The sequence below is a fragment of the Panthera leo genome, chromosome D3 (assembly GCF_018350215.1).
Source record: "Panthera leo isolate Ple1 chromosome D3, P.leo_Ple1_pat1.1, whole genome shotgun sequence".
NCBI classification, from domain to species: domain Eukaryota; kingdom Metazoa; phylum Chordata; class Mammalia; order Carnivora; family Felidae; genus Panthera; species Panthera leo.
The window spans coordinates 81,232,864-81,251,913 of NC_056690.1; the positions used below are offsets into that span (position 1 = coordinate 81,232,864).

Here is a 19,050-nt window from a genome sequence, read left to right on the forward strand (position 1 = left end):
CGCTCGCACGCGGTTGAAGCTGCGCGTCCCCACGTCCCGCATCCGGGTCTCGATGACGCAGGGACGTGTTCACGCGAGAGCTGGGAGCGCCCGGTGACCCCGGGTTCCGGGCCTCCTTAAGTTGACTTTTCCACACCAGCTGCGTGGGGGTGGGTCTTGACCGAGAGGCGGGTGGCCCGGTGAGGCCCTGGCTCGCCCCCTTCAGCCCTTGTTTGCGCACGATCTCCGTGACCCCCGTGGAAGCATCCTCTGGAGTCGGGGTTGGGGCACCTCTGGTCGTGGGTGAACTTCACGGTGAACGCCTCCGGGAGGCGCCGGACCACTTGGGCCTCAGCCACACAGCAGGCGGCGCGTGCTGTGTGGTTGCTAAGGGACAGAGGGTCCTAGCCCGCCGGATGGAGGCCTGGGGCGAGACCGTCGCCGCACGCAGTCCCCAAAGCCCAGGTAGGCCACTGCGGGCCCTCGTGTAGCTGCGGCTGCCTCTTCACGCGCCGGGTGGTGGGGAAGGTGATGCAGGACGCTAAGGACACCCGGGATCCGGGCCCCGGAGACCCCCGCCCAGCCTCCCGGCTTCCCGGCCCGCCATGGCAGGACGCCAGTGCCTGGGGGACCCCGCGCCCCATGCCCGGTGTCCCTGCCGGGCGCCAGAGAGGGGGCGCCCCCGCAGTGGGATGGGTTACATTTTGATGAAGTCCAGTTCGTCGCTTTTTTTCTTCTATGGCTTCTGGATTTTCTTTTTCATTTTGGTCTTATTTAAGAAATCTTTGCCCAAAAAAGAGGTTAGAGTGGGAGAGAGCCAAAGCATAAGAGACTCTTAAAAACTGAGAACAAACTGAGGGTTGATGGGGGGTGGGAGGGAGGGGAGGGTGGGTGATGGGTATTGAGGAGGGCACCTTTTGGGATGAGCACTGGGTGTTGTATGGAAACCAATTTGACAATAAATTTCATAAATTGAAGAAAAAAAAGAAGAAAAAAATAAACATGTTGAGCAAGAATTAGGTTAAAAAAAAAAAGAAGAAATCTTTGCCTACCTCAAATTTGCTAAGACCATCTTCTGTGTTTTATTTATTTTTTTCCCTAGAACTTTTATACTAATAGCTTTTACACTGAGGTGTATGATTTATCTTGAGTACGTTTTTGTTAAGTAAGGGTTAGGGCGCATTGGTTTTCATGTGAATTTTCGCTTGTTACAGCATCATTTGTTGAAAAGACTCTTCTTACCCCAATAATTACTTGCCTTGGAAACTTTGTGACATATGTATGTGTGGGTCAGTTTCTGGTTCCTCTGTTTTATGTTTCTTGTAATTTTTTTTTTTTAAGCGTTCATTTTTGAGAGACAGAGAGACAGCATGAGTGGGGGAGGGAGAGAGAGTGAGACAGAATGGGAAGCAGGCTCCAGGCTCTGAGCTGTCATCACAGAGTCGGATGCAGGGCTGGAACTTACGAACCAGGAGATCATGACCTGAGCCACCCAGGCACCCCCTCTGTTCTTTTATTTATTTATTATTTTTTTTAAAGTTTATTTTTACTTATTTTGAGAGAGACAGAGTGAGTGGGGAGGGACAGAGAAAGAGGGAGGGAGAGGATCCCAGGCAGGCTCTGCACTGTCCGTGCAGAGCCCAGCGTGGGGTTCAAACCCGTGAAATGGTGAGATCATGACCTGAGTCCAGGCTTAACCGACTTGAGCCCCCCGGGCACCCCTGGTTCCATCAGATGTCAGGACCGCCCCATCCTTGTCCTGAGGTTTACTCTGTCTAATAATAATAATGTAGCCACTCAAACTTTACTATGACTGGCGTTGGCATGGTGTATTTTTTCTATCCCTTCGTTTAACCTAGATGTGTCCTTGTATTTAAAGGTTTTATTTTTATTTTTTTAAACTATCATATAATGGGATGCTGTGGTTATCTTCTGGAGGTAGAATGGACCCCCCTCCAAAAAAATTGCTTGGACATTGAGACTGATGATGCCAGGCATGCACGAAGAAGGTATGAAGAGAATCAGTACTCAAATACTGAGGTTCCGGGTTTCGGTGCCAGGAGGGCTTTACTGTGGTTAGGAGTTGGCCCTGGGTAAGAGCTCCTTAACCTGGTTGTCAGGGCTTGCTTGGTGCCCTGCACTTCCTGCAGGTGCCAAGGGAGGGAGCTCTAGGGCTTTCTTACCAGCGAGCCCAGATGTGGGTCCCAGGGAGAGAGCCATGGGACTTGAATGCCCTCAGCAGTCAAATATCAAACTTGGAGCTGGACTGTGTTCCATTGGGTGTTGCTTTTTCTGGCGGTCTGACAGTTTCTGTCCTTGAAATAGAACGTTTAGATCATTATGTTTGATGTAACTACGCTTGCGTTTGGGTTTAAATCTTCCATATTGCCATGTTTTCTGCTTGTTTCATTTGTTGTTTCCTTTTTCTTTTTTTCTTGACATCTTTCTGATTGAGAATTTTCAGTATTACATTTTTTAAAGTGTTTGATAAGCTAGTTTTTTTAAGAATGTTTTTTTAATGTTTATTTTTATTTTTGAGAGAGAGACACACAGAGACAGAGTGACAGAGAGACAGAGCGTGTGTGGGGCAGGGGCAGAGAGAGAGGGAGACACAGAATCAGAAGCAGGCCCCAGGTTCTGAGCTGTCAACACAGAACTTGACCTCATGAACTGTGACCTGGGCTGAAGCCGGACGCTTGACCAACTGAGCCACCCAGGTGCCCTGATAAGCTAGTTTTCATTTTAGTTTTTTTTTTTTTTTTAATTTTTTTTTTTAACGTTTATTTATTTTTGAGACAGAGAGAGACAGAGCATGAACGGGGGAGGGTCAGAGAGAGAGGGAGACACAGAATCTGAAACAGGCTCCGGGCTCTGAGCAGTCAGCACAGAGCCCGACGCGGGGCTCGAACTCACAGACCACGAGATCATGACCTGAGCGGAAGTCGGCCGCTTAACCGACTGAGCCACCCAGGCGCCCCAGTTTTTAAGAGCTTATTTATTTTGAGAGAGAGGGAGTGAGAGAGCACATGCACGGGCGGGGGGGGGGGGGGGTGGGCAGAGAGAGAGAGAATCCCAAGCAGGCTCCACACTGTTAGCACACAGCCTGACACGGGGCTCAAACCCACCAACCTTGAGATCATGAGCTGAGCTGAAACTGAGAGTCGGTGCACAACTGACTGAACCACCCAGAGGCCCCTTTAGTATTATATTTATCTCCAATATTGATTTATTAGTGGTTGGTTTAGATCTTCTACACTTTGCATATTTAACCCTTCACCGACCATCTTCAGGAAATACACCACTTAATTGTTAATGTGCGAACTTTCAAAGAGTGTGCTTCCATTTTATGCTCTCCTCCGTTTTGCTCTTCTAGTGACAGATTTTATTTTTGTTTCTTATAAACCTTGAAATAGATTGCTGTTGTTTTTGCTTTAAGCCGTCAATTATCTTTTGAAAATGAGCAAAAATGTCTTTCATAATTACTCACAGTTTACCATTTTGGTCAATCTTTAGTACTTTCTGTAGATCCGAGTTTCTATTGGTATGATTTTCTTTACCGTTTAATGAAATTTTGTGGGTGAAATCAAGCGGCTCTTTGGCTAGAGGTATGGAGGTGATTGGACTCCTAAGGCACATATGATGGACCCATGGGGACGTAAAATTGGACTTTTCTTGCCTTGCTTGAGACTCCACATTCACGGATAGAGCCATGAAATGGCAAGCAAACAAAATTTTTAAACCTCTGGTTTTCAATAGTAGAGCGATCAGCCACACACGGCTACATTTCATTTAAATTAAAGTAAAAAAAATCAGTTCCCGTATTCCTTATTTATTGGGTGCATAAAAAATTACACCAAAATGTGCGAGTTGAAAACAGTAAATATTTCTGATCTGATTTTTCCTGTGGGTTAGGAATCTTGGTAGAGCTTAGCATCAGAAGCTGTATAAGAAAACAGAACGTCCTTTCTTTAAAGTTAAAATTATCACACACATTTTCTTTTAGTGTCCCATGGCAGGATTCTGGTGGGACGAAGCATAGTCTTTGTAACTGTGGAAAGTGTTGGGGAAATAGAACTAAACACTAAAGTGTTCTTCCAACCTAGAGATTCTCTTGACAAAGGTGGTAGAAAAAGAAAACACTTTTATTATTGAAGAAGCCTTAAACCAGAATGTGACGCGTATCACAGGCCATTCACTACGAGAGTATAAAGGCAGAGGGCAACCACAGCCTGTTATATAGCCAAGCAGATGGAACTCATAACATACATATTCTGAAACAATAAACCATAACTATTCCTCAAGTAAGAGGACTTGATAGCACCATGTGTCACAAACAGTTCATCCTAGATTCATCTGGGAATTGAGGTGACCATCTGTGTGAGCTACTCGGCTTTATCCAGAGGAAAAACAGACTTCTATTTTTAGGGTCGGAGGCAGTTTTTGAAACCTGGCCCTCTGACTTAGGTGCCTACCCTTCTAGAAAACTGGGAGATCGGGGTGCTGGCTCCCATGAAGTTTACATTTCCAAGAGGTGGTTCACGGGTCCTTGAGAAAAGGCTTTCCTCAAGCCATGAAGCTGACAGAAGGCTCAATCTTCAAAAGGGGGTATAGACATTTCAAAGAGGAGAAAGTGCTTAGAATTACACATTTTCTAGAGTAAATGATGAGAAAAAGGAGAGGAGGGGAATCTCTTGTATTCAACAGGAAGAATTAAGCCTCTTATTTTTAATTTATTTTTAAAAGTTTTTTTTAACGTTTATTTTTGAGAGAGAGGGAGAGAGCGAGAGAGAGCAAGCACAAGCAGGGGGAGGGGCAGAGAGAGAGGGAGACACAGGATCTGAAGCAGGCTCCAGGCTCTGAGCTGTCAGCACAGAGCCCTAGGCAGGGCTCGAACTCGTGAACTGCGAGATCATGACCTGAGCCGAAGTTGGACACTTAAGCAACGGAGCCACCCAGGTGCCCCTATTTTTATTTTTTTTTTTAATTTTTTTTAATGTTTATTTATTTTTTGAGAGAGACAGAGACAGAATGCAAGTTGGGTTAGGGGCAGAGAGAGAGCGAGACACAGAATCTGAAGCAGGCTCCAGGCTCTGGGCTGTCAGCAGAGCCGGATGCAGGGCTCGAACTCATGAGCCATGAGATCATGACCTGAGCCGAAGTCAGACGCTCAACCAACTGAGCCACCCAGGTGCCCCAAGGTGCCCCTATTTTTAATTTGTATTTGCCCTTAACGTTGTTGGCATTGACCTTGTGTTTTTGCATTTACTATTAGGGCAGTTAGTCGCAGCCTACTTACCACAGCTGTCCTATCTCACTCCAAAATTTATGTAAGACAATGCGGTCGTAAATATACTTTCAAGTCTCTGTCTCTTGGAGCTCATTACATTGTTTTCTTTATCATCGTGTTTACTGTCTTGAACTGATAGTGCCAGATTTTTGGAAATAGTATCCAGCAAGCCCACTTATTAGAGTTACAGAGTGTAGAAAATAGCGACTCCTCGTAGACAGTAGGATAATTGCCGAGTTTTCTGTTTTATTTCGTATGAGTCATGCCTTGTTAAACCAAATCACGGTCATCTTGCTTTTAGCCACCGTATTAGAATATAAGGTGCCGTTTCCTCAGTTCTAAAGTGTTACTGGATTCCAGGTGGAGCAGCAGTTCTCTCCCAGGTTGCTTTATGTCTCTGCATCAGAGTTTGGAAAAGTGTTCCAGGACCCCAATATGTGTATTAAGCCCATCAAGGGCGTTTACGAGGTCTGGCTCACTGAGCTCACACAGACTAATCCCCTGGGTTTTAAAACTACTCACGTACGATTCTCTATTTGTGATGGCATTCTGCATCTGCAAACAGACGGTATCTCATTGCCACATTGGAAGCCTGTCACTGCGGGATGTGTCGGCGGAATGACCGGTTCTCAGCGGTGTCAGCGTGCGTTGCCTTCCAGGTCGTTGATGTGCCACTCTTGGAGTGGGCGTAAACATCACCTCCCAGGCGGAAATGCGGACGGTGCTCCGTTGTGTGCAGGTTATCTTCACTTCCCTTTGGTCTGACCGCTCAAAAAACATACTAAAAACGCAAGCTATTGTTTTTCTTAAAATGAGTGTTAGATAAAAAATACAGGTCAAAGAGTCCTTCTTAGGGAGAAAGCAATTACATTAGTAGTCTCAAGTGAAATATGAATCATCTTAGGCAATCTTCTGGGTTGTGCGTGTTGCCGGTTTCCACCCATTTGGGTAGACAGTGATGAGACACAGAAACAATAGCAGTCTTAAATGTTAAGATTCTAGAAGGCCGGGGTCCGGCCTTGGGTTTCTGTGCTCTGGGACATCCCTGTCCTCTGGGCAATCACACACGCATAGCCACTTGGGAGGGAGAACCCTCAGGGAAGTTCTGGGCTGTTCTGTCTATTGTAAAATGTCTTCCTGAATTTATGAGTTTGCCTTTTCTTTATGGGATTCTTAAGTTTTTTGGATATTTAGTTTTCTGATTGCCCACCAGCTATTTTCTGACCGGTCTCAGGTACTTACCTGTAATATATCGCATTCATACTCCTCGTCTAGGTCCAGACCTTGAACTCTGCCTTGATCACTAACATTGGGACGTTTTCCCAAATTTTGGCCTGCTTGTGTTTTGAATCCAGTTCCCATATTCTGGCCTTCAGGACGCTTGGCTTATTTATTTATTTTTTGGTCACCCTATTATATATGGGAACCCACTGCCTGATTCAGCATGGCACACTGTAGGGACAGAATAATTGTTAGTCGAATGGCCTACACTACAGTGCACACAGTGAGGCAGATAACACATTTTCCAGATGTTTATTATGTCTTTTATAGTAGAAATACAAATGAGTTCTTATAGGACAAATGATAGGCTCCTGAGTGGTTTATGGGGAAAGACTCAGTCATTCGTTAATTTGTCACATTGTCACTGACCACCTGTGTGTGCTTCAGGTATACAGCATAAATAATTTGGGCAGACTCCCTGTTCTGAGGGAGTCGGTAGGATTGTCCATTGAGGGTTGTCCCCAGAGGACGATATCATCTCATAAGGGAAGAAGGTATGTATCCTTCCATTTATAAACAGAAATAGTTTGTGAAGCTCGGCTTTCATCTTTGACTATTGTGAAAATTGTGTCAAAAACTGACATAAAAATAGCTTGAAATGCCAAATGTTATCTCATGACATTTAACAGAAAATTATCTGGAAATGAATTTTCTCATTAAACTCCCTCAAGTCTCATATTACAATTTAAATATGGTCATTTTTAACATCTTGATGACCAGTGAAGGCAACTTGGTAGATCACAGATCACAGAATTTCATTTTTTAATTTGCAGTTTCATGATGCTTCCATATGACAGGGACACCGGCGTATATCATTAAATATGGTTAAATGTATATGAACACATTGAGCATTGGCCCGGAGTTGGTAAGAAGGAGGTTGCTCTTAAAAACAAATTTAATTAAGAAGTCTTTTCCACCCAAGTCCTTCCAGAAACAATAGTAATTATGTGTGTTTTGTGCAATTCTCTTCCTCATCCTTCTCGGCTCACTTTATTGAGTCATAATTTACATGAAAGAAAACGCATGCCCTGTAAGCGTGCACATCAGTGCCTTTCGAAAATATAAACTCCTGTGTAACCACCAGCCAATCAACTTGTAGAGCGTTCGTCCCACCAGAAGTTTCCCTTGGACTCTCTTACCATCAGTATCCTCCCCAGCTCCAGCCCCAGGAAACCGCCAGTCAGCTTTTGGTCACCGCAGGCTCGGCTTCGTAGATGTGGAAACACACATTACGTGTTCTCTCCGTCCCGCTGCTTTTGCTCAGCACAGCGTGTGGGAGGTTCATCCCGCGCAGGAGTCGGTACTTTTCTTCCTGTCTGTCACCGAGTCCTATTATTCCATTGTTTGTCCATTCCCCTGCTCATGCATATTTGAGTTATTTCTGGCTTTTGGCCCTGCGAATAAAGTTGCTCTGGACATTTGGGTGTAGTCCTTTCATGGATACAGGTTTTCAGTTCTCTTAGGTAAATATCGGCGGGGGGGGGGCGCTGCTAGGTCATATGTTAGGTACCTGTTTACTTTTTATAAGAATTGGCCACACTGATTTCCAAAGGGGTCGCACCTTTCTGTGTCCCCCTCCAGTAGCGTATGGGCGTTCTTGCTCCGTATTCTCTCCAACATTGATATGGCCAGCTTTTAGAACTAAAATTAGAGTTTGGACCCCTGTGATGGGTGCGAGGTGTACTCTGTGGGGGCAGAAGCTCGAGAGCACGTAACTATCCATTCCTTATACAACTTTTCACTGAGGCATTTCTTTATTTATCAATACGGAGTCAGTATATCCTGTGTTAGGCAACGAATTATAATGTATTACTTTAAAAATAAAGACACGAGATTTGAATTTTCCATCCATTTCCCTACGCAGGGCCCCAGTGCAGGCAGCAGTCGCTGGTTGCTTCTCTGACTGGCCTAGAATGCAGGCAAAAGTTTTCAGTTCTCACAACTAGGTATCATTCGTGCCCTCTACCGCATAGGATTCCGATGCCTATGAGCCTTTGTCTTGCGTGCTTTTGTAAAGTTTCTTTTGAACCCCAAATAAAATAACAAGCAGTTGAAAGTTGTGGTCTAAAGGCATTCCAACAATCAAGTCTTCGAACCCCCCAGAATGCTATACCAGTTTCGCCTTCATTGAATCATTAGAAATGAGTGAAGACTGAATTTAGAAGACTGAGCGTTGACACTCTGAATTTACTTCGTACTGAAAACTTTCTTTTAAAATACTATTCAGGATCCCAGGTCTTGGGCCAACCTTCTGATCCTTTTACATTTGTCACCAACTCATTCCTCTCATTTCTTTTCTTCAGCCTTGTCAGGTAGCCCAGAGCCTCTCTGTGCATCCAGACAGCCGCGGGCCACCTTGCCTTCCTTTCCCAGCCTGTTCACCGCGTGGTCGCTCAGTTCTCGTGGCCGAGTCTTATCCTTACGTGCTGAAATATTTACTTGCTCTGCTGTGTTCTTGGGCTGCTGAATTCTGCCGGAGAAAATTTAGACCTTTCTCAAATCCTCCAGAATTCACGTTTTATGAAATCAGCGGGGATTCAGTACTGACTGAGAAGGATTTGGAATGAACACAGTCCTTTTAAGCAAAGCTGTGTCCTAGAAACTAAAACTTGTCAATACCTGATCTTTGTATGTTGATGTACTTCAGAGGCAGTTCTAGGCCCTCCTTTCTCATCACGTTACATTCTCTCCCTAGGATCTCATTCTTGCCTTTAGCTGCCCTTTTTTATTTATTTTTTTTTAACCAAGTTTTAGAGTTCCTGAATAAATATGGAAAAACTTTTATGTTGAACATGACAAATTTAGAGCTTCAGATCATATCCTGCACTGGCTTTCTGGACTCATGTATTCTAGTGCTTACTGGACAAGTCCATTGAGATGTCTCAAAAATAATTAAGGGGCATCTGGGGGGCTCAGTTGGTGAAGTGTCGGACTCTTGATTTCAGCTCACGTCATGATCTCATGGTTTGTGAGTTCAAGCCCTGTACCTGCGTCTGCACTCACAGTGCAGAGCCTGCTTGGGATTCTCTTTCTCTCTCTTTGCCCTTCCCCCCTGCATGCGCACCCCCCCAAAATAAATAAACTTAAAAAAAAAGCAGTTAAAATTCGACAGATACAAACCTAAACCCACGATCTTTTCTTCCTTCCAAAACAAAATCTTCTTCCATGCGACCAGTTGGGTAGGCCAGAAACTTGGACATGGTTTTTGGCTTCTGTCTCTCATTTCTGTCATATATAATGTGTTGCTGGAATTCTGTGCACTTTACTTGTGAAGTAATTCTTACATATCTGGTTTTCCCCAGTGCCACTTCTGACATTCTGATGGCTTACTGATTAATCTCACTGTATCTACACTGTTCTTTTCTCTCATCCATTTATATCACAATAGCCAGAGATATAATTTTAAAATGCAGATATGATGATCTCAGTCTCATCTTTGGGAAACAAACAAATGAAACCCGTACTGGCTTTCCATTTGTTTTAGGATAAAATAGAAAGTTGTGAACGTGGCCTACGGCACCTTTCATGTTTGGTACCAAACTACCTTCAGCCTTACCATGCTCTGCTCCTATTTTGAATTTTCTTTTTAATGTGATAGTATATTTTTAAATTATCTTTCCTCTGTGTGGTGGGTCACTTGTACTTTGTTGAAACGAAAAAAAGAGGAAAGCAACAAATAATTTGAATAAATGTTTTATTGATCATCTATTTCACAAAACAAAAGAAATTTAGACAAGTAAGGGTGCTAGATGTCACCTAAATTCAAATAAATGTGGGTATTTTTAGTACGTTTGAAGAGTAGATATGGTTTTTGAAATAGATATTATTCAAATTTAGTAGAAGATAGAGTATTAAAATATCCTTTTACCTCGTGTTGAACATTTTGTCCAAAGGGGAATTATCATGGGGAGATAAAGTAGGTTTACATGTGTTTGTAGAAAGAGGGAGATAGATAGACAACCATTACGTTCCCAGTGATGACTATGAGATTGGAAAGGAACAAAAGAATGAAAGAGAATATGTTATTTTTAGCAGTCAGTGTACTGGAAAAACTGCATTTCTCAGTAAGTAGTGGCAGGCTAATTGTATCTAAGGGGAAGAGACTCTGCCCAGGAAGAGAATGCAGTTGGTCTTATTGTGCTTGATGAAGAACAGGAAAGGGTGATCACAACGAAAATGGTAAGTTGGCAGTGATGTATACCCAGCATTTACGTCTGTAGAAGCTGTGGCCTCGGTGCCCTCTTCAGTCACCTCCACAAAGGACTTGTGGAGGGCTTTAGACACCGCGAGATCCAGGCTCCCTGTCATGCCTGAGAAGTTGGCTCTCTGTGTATTGAAGGCATCCAGCATCCCCAAGGCTTGCAGCGTGGCCTTGAGGTCATAGTCGTCTTCCACTTTGAACCGAGGTAAATATAAATCCACCCATCTATCGCTCATATTTTGTGAGCTCGTCCACTCTGCTAGTTTCTCAGCGGTGAGCTGGTCTTCAAGCTACAGCGGTAGAAAACAGGAACAACCGACATGATTCTCATTGGACATCAAACATGATTTAACATTGGATTGAATTATAGAAACCTTTTATTTTGACAGTAAATGTAAATACAGGAGATTCAGTTTATTACATCTTATCTGAGGAGGCAAAAATAACACAGTCATAAAAAGATATTATACAATTGAAAAATGTACTATATATTCATGACTGTGTTATATTTCTGTATCCATAAATACATATGCATTGTATAAATATATACACATGGATACATATGCATACATATATGCGCGACAGAATTATTAAATCAGATCATTTTGTGAGAAATGAACTATGTATCTATTTTTTACAGTCCCCACATGACATGCTTCATTTTCAAATAGACTCGTCTTGTTACTATCCTTGTATACCTAACTTTTTACACCCTGATTTAAATAATGATGATAGTGTATGTCCTACTTATATTCCTTTTTCTTGCTTGACCTATTTGTAAACATTTCTCATACAGATATATAGTACTCTAAACAAGTTTAAATTGTTACACACTATTAACACTAAATTGATGATTCAACGTATACATATTTTTAAACATTCACTATGTGTCAGTCGCTAAGTTAAACTCTTGGCGATAGGAAGATACGCCATTGTTCCTCGTTCTGAACCTTTCAATATTTTGAGCTCCTTGCCTTGTTGGATTCGTTACTTTAAGTTAAAATCCCAGGACTGGGATTCCTGATGTTATTGATCATGAGGATTGCTGAGCTGGAGTATGCACAGGGTCGTGGCTCTTCATGTGTACTGCCGTATTACTTTCCCTGAGGATCTCCAAAGCCCAGCGTTAGCACAGTATCTGTTTTGGTTGCAGCAAGGTCACTGGGATGTCAGCAGCATCACGGGCTGTTGGAGTCATTGCAAGCTGCCATCTTTGGATTGTCTTTTATGCGTCAGATACTATTGTTGGTATTCTTCTATATTAACTTCATTATAACAGTTTTAAGAGGAAAATGGTAGTCCCTCCACACACATTTTTTGTTTGTTTGTTTGTTTGTTTGTCTCTGAGCAATGAGACTCTGAATGATTTTCGAGCTCCTAGCAACAGAATACTTCCAGATTGAAAAGCTAAATCTGTTTGTCCGTTGTCTGCAAAACGACTGTGATTTAATATTTCAAATGTACCCTTTGTTGTTTTAATTTGCTCGTTTTGTTTATAAGTGAGCTTGCAAATATTTCCATGTGTCACGTTGCCTACATATGAGTGCTTATTTCCTTGTCTTCACGTGAATAGACTGGAATATATTAGAAGTTCTTATGGTTGCAAAATATTAATGTGTGTACCTAGGTAGGTTTTTCAGAATATTAATGGGACCTGTGATGTTGAGATTTTCTGTATAATCTTCTTTATCACGCTGCAATATTTAAGATCTTTACTGTTTGAGGGGCGCCTGGGTGGCTCAGTTGGTTAAGCGTCTGGCTTCGGCTCAGGTCATGATCTCACGGTTTGTGAGTTTGAGCCCCATGTCGGGCTCTGTGCTGACAGCTCAGAGCCTGGAGCCTGCTTCAGATTCTGTGTCTCCCTCTCTCTCTCTGCCTCTCCCCCACTTGTGCTCTGTCTCTCTCTGTCTCTCTCTCTCAAAAATAAATAAAATGTAAAAAAAAAAAGATATTTACTTTTTGGAACACACAGCATTCCAGATTCTGCTTAACAATTCTTTTTTAGGCCGTTGGCAGAGAAGAAATGACGTACTCTGTACTTGAACTCTGTCAGCCACCACCAGCTAACTGTGATCATTGGTGCAGTGAATGACGCACACAAGCATTGTACTGCTGGGAAGTCAGGCAATAGTAGGAAGAATCAGAGATACAAGACTGTACCTTCTGCAGACCGTCCACTTCATTTGGCAACAGCAACATCATGCTTAGATCCTTGCCTTTGTATGGCATTTCCAGGATCTTGGCCTGTACGTCCTCCAGTGAGGTGAAATTGAAGACACTGGATTGTTTCATCATCTGCACGGGTTTGCTTGTATCCTGAGGTAATTGACGTGGCAAACAAATGCCAAGTGAGGCATTATTCAACGGAAGATAACGCTATTGAGATACACATCCTCCTTCTAACAGATGGTAGGGTTCTTCAAGTATCCCCAAGTAAATAGAGTCAAAAAAATCAAAGAAGAGGACAATGCAGCCATGACAAATTCTGTTTTCTACCTGCAGTTGTACACACTATCAGATAGGAGTTGAAAGTTAACATTCCATGTATGACTGTGTTACATCATTATAAATAAATTACAGGGGCACCTGGGTGGCTCTATCTGTTAAGCGTCCAACATTGGCTCCATTCATGATCTCACGGTCTGTGAGTTCAAGGCCCGCGTCGGGCTCTGTACTGACAGCTCGGAGTCAGGAGCCTGCTTCGGATTCTGGGTCTCCCTCTCTCTCTGCCCCTCCCCAACTCATGCTCTGTCTCTCTCTCTCTCAAAAATAAATAAACATTAAATAAATAAATCAATTATAATACCTTGTTCAGCCAAAATTTTTCCTCCACCGTATATTTTTTATCAAATTTCTTGTCCCACAGTCCTTTGAAATAGACTGCGTTCACCAGAACCAGAACGGTAGACTCAAGAGAGTTTTCGGGAAGCAGATCCTTGATTTTTCCTGCAAAAGTAAGAACATCAGAGGTCTGCCGTAGAAGTACAAGTGGTTTGTTTGGAAGATGCTCTGAAAGTTACAAGCAATCATTAATTATTCACACAAGTCAATACTTTAGGGACAGTGAGCAGTGGTTCTCGAGGTTCAGCTTGCCTCACGGCACCAGCCTGGTAGAGACACCCCTCGTTGTCATGGGAAAGGTGTTCAGCTTCTGTTTTTGGAGGACTTCGGTCACCACACACTGAAGAGTCATACACTGGGGTCAGCTGCTCTTGCAAGCGACTCCACCCCCCTCCCCTCCCTCAGTTCTTCCACTCCTCCCTCCCTCCTTTCCTTTCTGTTTTTCAACTTTAGGCTCATGGCTGTGAGGAAATAGGGCTTGATTGTTCTTTAGGACAAATGGCGCGAGCTCTCTAGTCTGAAACATATGTGCTGTCAGACACCACTCCCCGCGGTGTCTTCCTCTTTATTCTCCACTAGAATAGAGAACAGAGGATGTGAACCGAAGACAGGGTCTGAGCAGAGTGTTGAGGTTCACAGATATCCGGTCATCTCTGGCCACGAGCAAACACAGATTGCCAGCCGTGTTTCCTTGTAGTCGTCTTTCTGTTCTACCTCCCGGGCTCCCCTTGTTACTCTCCACGTTGACTTGGACCATTCGGTCATCTGCAGTGCCCTTCTCCATCCTCTCTTCAAAGCCAAGCCCCGCCCCACGGGCATCCCATAGGGTGTCAAGAATAGGTTTCATGCACAGCAGGGACTCAAAAGTGTTTTGATTTGTTTTTTAAATGGGAGAGCTCCCATACTCTACCATTTGTTTGGCTTTCCACCCAGGAATTAATCTTCTTACGAGTTTCTTCTGCTGCCTTTTGAAAATCAACAGATTCCACACTGGCTAGGTAAAATTTCTTGACGTTATCCATATATTCCTTTGATGTGGGAAGGAAGGAAGGACACAAAGAAGAATTAAGAGTAATTTGTCAGTAACTATGTATTCCCAAGTTAATTATCTTCAATCTTGACAAGACAGAGTACAAGGAATCTAGACGAACCCTGGAGAAATCTACTTTTTCCTGCCCATGCATATTTTACACAGTTACCACGTGGGTAACGTGAAAAGGAAGCACAGGCTGGTGCAAGAATGAAGTCTTCGAAGGGCAATGCCTTCTGTACCTAGGCTGGGACAGGAGAGGCCGTGCGTTGCAAACTGCAAAGCGTGATGCCCCAAAGGAGATGGTGTGCTTCTGGGACTTCTCACCAGTACTGTCAATCCTTAGTCTTCCATTCTGGGCATTCAGTCTTCCCTGGTACTTCCCCAACTCTCCTTAGAGACTCACAAGCCTGCCCTCTCATCAGTATCCCATTAGTCATTGCCCATCAAAATTTATACTGTGTAACAGTGGTGTCAGCTCACGAGGGGCATCTCATGACTTCCTATGCTACTGAGGCTTCCCTTGGGTTATAAAGTAATCCCTGAACCCACACTGTATACTGGCAGATTGTCAGGTTCTAGGAAACTTCATCTGGTATAGTTGAGGCAAGGGAATCTTGCACCCCGTGTAAATGCTCCCCATGTGGATCAGCCAGGTTCATCTGCCTGACTGTCTCCCGTTTGGTCATTGAAGGACTGACGGCCCAGGATTCAAATAAGGTGTGGAAGGCCAGGTGAAACTTACTTGAAGAAATGGAAACTTGTTTTCTCCATAGAACTTGTTGGCAATGTTCAGTTCATATGCATCAGTGGGTTTCTTTAATTCCGTTAGAAGCTTTTGAAATTGGTGGTGCACATTGCCCAACTTTTCAACCTTCAAATATCAAAAAGTAAGCTCATTGTAGTCTCTGTCAACGTAAATATAAATACTAACCCCGTGTATATCTATTAGATCCGAAGGTAAAGTTTGGTATTCCCACAGATGACATTCATTGTTGTTCCCTGATTTTCGGTGGATTTACTTAAATATTCTTCAGAATCTTTACATTCAGCCTCTTCTAGGAAATTCTTTGTTCCTGCTCTAAATAATCCAGTCTTTTCACTTTTGAACTGTAGATGCAGTACAATTCCACCATTGGATTGCCTTCTAATTGCTACAAACAATTAGGTTAAGCTTCCCAGCTAAACGTAAGCTCCCTAAGGACTAGAAGCATATTTCATTTTAGCAGCATCACTGGTATGATAATGTTGGATTTGTACATTTCAGTTACATTATGACATGAAGTCCTGTGCCCTCCTAGATGATATTATGTTCTAAGACCTACTGACCATGACCTTCACTCATGATAGCCGTACTCTTACATGTAGGAACAGTATGTGCCTGGTAAGGACTTCACATTGGTATCTGTGGGTCTTTAGACTAATTCAGATGAAAAAAGAAACTCAGAATTAAATAAACTTTCCAAAGAGCCATGGGTAGCCAGCGACAATTTTTGAACCTAGGCCTGTCTGAATCCAGAAACTTCCACTTGCTAGCTAAGAGATTTGGACCATCAGGTTATAAACTCTATAACTCACATAATCATTTTTCACAATTTACTTGGATGTGTGCTTATTCCTCTTAATTCCATTTGTGAATTAATTAAAATGATACTATTTTAGCAACAGTTTTATGATTACTGTAATTATTGTTTTTCTATGATGACAATACATAAAATTTGTCAGGGTTTCCAGTAATCTAGGCACTGTCGTAATGTTTTACATCTGTCTGTATGTACTGAGGCAGATTCTTTTATTACTCCCAGTTCTCCAGGCTGAGGTCACTGTGCCTCAGAGCAGTTGTGTCTTGTTCACGTTCCCCAGTGGTGAACAGCAGAGCAGGAATTTGAAGCTCTTTAAGAACAGTAGTGATCTCCACTCCGGAAACAAAAATACGAAAGAAATCAATATGTAATATGAAATGAGAAACAACTCTGTCCAATCTATTTTGCTTAAGATTTCTCCTAAAAGCTGACTTTTCCCAGTTTATCTGAAATTCCCGTTTTAAAGTGGGACCCTCTTGGGTGTGTGATTCTCCTTCTAGACCCCAGTGCTCTGTGACTCACGTGATCTGTCGTAGTTCTTCCTCTCGTGTTGTGTGTGGCTTCGTTGAGGTGAAGGACCTGGAAGAGGCAGGAAGTGGGACAAGAAAAGTACTTAAAAGATCTGGAAGTCAAAAAGAGAGAAAGAACCCCAATACAAACAAAACAAAACCTCATAGCAAACCAAACCAAACCAATACGCAAAGGAAAAAGAGAAAACTGCAGCGTAAGCATTTGCTCCTTGAAAAACGACCGCAAAGCTGATTGATCAGCGGCCACTTCAAAGAATCCTGTGTTGTTATTCATTGTTCAGGAAACGTGAGGATGTTTTCCATGGATTTCAGTCAGCGCCTCACTTTGACTGTTACTCTTCCATTTAAGCCTCTCCTCTACTTGTTGTGCAGCTGTGGGAGTTCATCCCAGCTCCCAGAGGAAATGTAGGCACAGGGAGGCAAATGGGGCAGAGCCCAGGGGAGGGCGTGTGCTCCCCACAGCTCTGTGCTCACCCAGTTATGGGAATGTTTGCCCAGCCTCCTGTGCTGCGCAGCCGGATCTGTGGTCATCTGCACCCAAGCCAACGGAGAGATCCGTCTAGGCTGGTCAGTGTGTAGGCAGCTGACACCTACCTTCCCAATTTCGAGGGCGGTGTTTTCTTTGGCTCCTAAGTAGGTCATGGCTAATGCTGATGCGATGGATAAAGGGGAATAGAAGATGTTGTCATTCTTCTTTGATGGTTTGAACTGCTGGAACAGATCCAATGCAAAGTGGGTGTTTGCTTCACTGAGTGAATCCATGGCGACCTTGATGTGACCTGAAGTTCCTAGAGAAGCATCAGGTTCATATTATGGCTTTACTGAAGGGAGGGTTAGTCTATCATGAATTTTCCTAAAATAATTTTTTTTAAATGTTTATTTTTGAGAGAGAGAGAGAGAGAGAGCTGAGGAGGAGCAGAAAGAGAGAGACGCAGAGAATCTGAAGCAGTCTCCAGGCTCTGAGCTGTCAGCACAGAGCCTGATGCACGGCTTGAACCCACGGACAGACCGCGAGATCATGACCTGAGTCTAAGTCCGACACTTAACAGACTGAGCCACCCAGGTGCCCTGGTATAATGAAATTTTCTGAAAAGAAATGACTTTTATTTGGATTGTGGGATTTTGGCAACTAAAGTTTTTCTTCCTTTTACTTTTTAACCCCTTGCAATGTACATGTATACATTTCATAATTAGACAACTATCAAAATTACTGTACACATAAAAAAAAACTTTTGTGAGAAAGTAATGGAACTTCTTTCTTTCTTTCTTTCTTTCTTTCTTTCTTTCTTTCTTTCTTTCTTTCTCTCTTTCATTACTGGCAGGACTAGGCCTCGGTAGAAAATGCTTTATTGCAGATACTAACACACAGATTCATGTCATAACATTCAGCCGTGTCCCATGAGGCACCTCTCTGCCTTTTCCTTCAAGGTTCTGTGGGTGCCAGACCCTCTCCCCACCCCCCATGTTCCACAGGGGGCATTGCATAATCAGAAATAAATAAATAAAGGGTAAATCAGATGAAGAAGGTGTTTCAAATGTACTCTGGCAGAGTAAGTAGAATATAATCGCATGGAATGAAATAGACGCATGCTATAAAGCGTCATTGCCATTATTTTCAGAAATGATTCCAGTTATTAAGCTGGAGCGGCTGGAAGCACTTACCTGTGTCCCTGGAGGAAGCAGAGGTGGGCAGGGAGCCTGTCAGCCTGTTTGCAGTGAGTGGGGAGATCCTGAATATATATACCTCTCTCCTGCCACCTTCCGCTCCTCCTTGCAGTTGGTATTTCAAGTAAATCAACTTTTGATTTCTTAATCAGGCTAACCGTGACATGTATCCACTCAAAATATTTATGAGAATAAAACATGATTGTTCCATTACTGTACTTCCTTTCCACATGCAGCAGAAAATACTGCAGCCCTGCAATCCTCGGCTCTTAGGAGATGCATGTAGGTGTCTTTTCTAGTACCAGTGAGGATAAAGTTAAAATGCCAGCTTCCTCTCACCCACCTGCTACAGCCACCTGGAAATAACCCTTAAAAAGTCTTCTCTTGGATGTTGATGTCTTTAAGGCCCACATCAAACAGAAATAGTGAAAAAGTTTACATTTTCTGTCTCCTGTTCTGAAACAGGCTTGTTCAGCCTGTCCATTTCCTTAGTAATTATTCTGTATAACCAGGAAAATAGCTCGAGTTCTGTCGAAAGCTCTACTGCCGAGGTGGCCCAGCAATAGCCAGGGAACAAGAGTCTGTTGTCTTCCCCTAAAGGCTGTGCCTTGAGAACTGTCCTCCTTGGGACCGCCCATGCCCCCTCGCAGCCA

The 19,050-nt window shown here is 43.3% G+C and overlaps 2 protein-coding genes across 4 annotated transcripts in view; one reads left to right on the forward strand and one right to left on the reverse strand.

The window, feature by feature from the left end:
* Positions 1 to 172: 172 nt before the first annotated feature.
* Positions 173 to 19,050, forward strand: part of SERPINB11 (serpin family B member 11) — a 77,631-nt gene continuing 58,753 nt past the window's right edge. For both annotated transcript variants that reach the window (XM_042910730.1, XM_042910726.1), the window contains exon 1: positions 173 to 444. In XM_042910730.1, the coding sequence (XP_042766664.1) occupies positions 396 to 444 (49 nt within the window). In that variant the 5' untranslated portion in view covers positions 173 to 395. The remainder of the gene's footprint in view (positions 445 to 19,050) is intronic.
* SERPINB3 (serpin family B member 3) lies at positions 10,637 to 17,494 on the reverse strand. 2 transcript variants are annotated; one of them, XM_042910738.1, is made up of 7 exons: positions 17,327 to 17,494; positions 16,725 to 16,781; positions 15,365 to 15,493; positions 14,500 to 14,617; positions 13,555 to 13,694; positions 12,909 to 13,001; positions 10,637 to 11,038 (listed from the first exon to the last, which is right to left on the reverse strand). In XM_042910738.1, exons 1-7 carry the CDS (start codon positions 17,492 to 17,494, stop codon positions 10,637 to 10,639), a joined length of 1,107 nt encoding a protein of 368 aa, XP_042766672.1. The 2 variants fall into 2 exon arrangements, with proteins under 2 accessions (XP_042766672.1, XP_042766671.1); XM_042910737.1 differs by having other exon boundaries at positions 12,909 to 13,064.

What these genes read in the sequence shown, in the direction of transcription:
- SERPINB3 (XM_042910737.1), bottom strand. Translation starts at nt 17,494, where the DNA reads ATGGATTCACTCAGTGAAGCAAACACCCACTTTGCATTGGATCTGTTC. An exon ending in ACAAGTTTCCATTTCTTCAA is followed by an intron (nt 14,618 to 15,364) that starts GTAAGTTTCACC and finishes CCCACATCAAAG; the next exon opens with GAATATATGGATAACGTCAA. An exon ending in GGTGGAAAGCCAAACAAATG is followed by an intron (nt 13,695 to 14,499) that starts GTAGAGTATGGG and finishes TTACTTTTGCAG; the next exon opens with GAAAAATCAAGGATCTGCTT.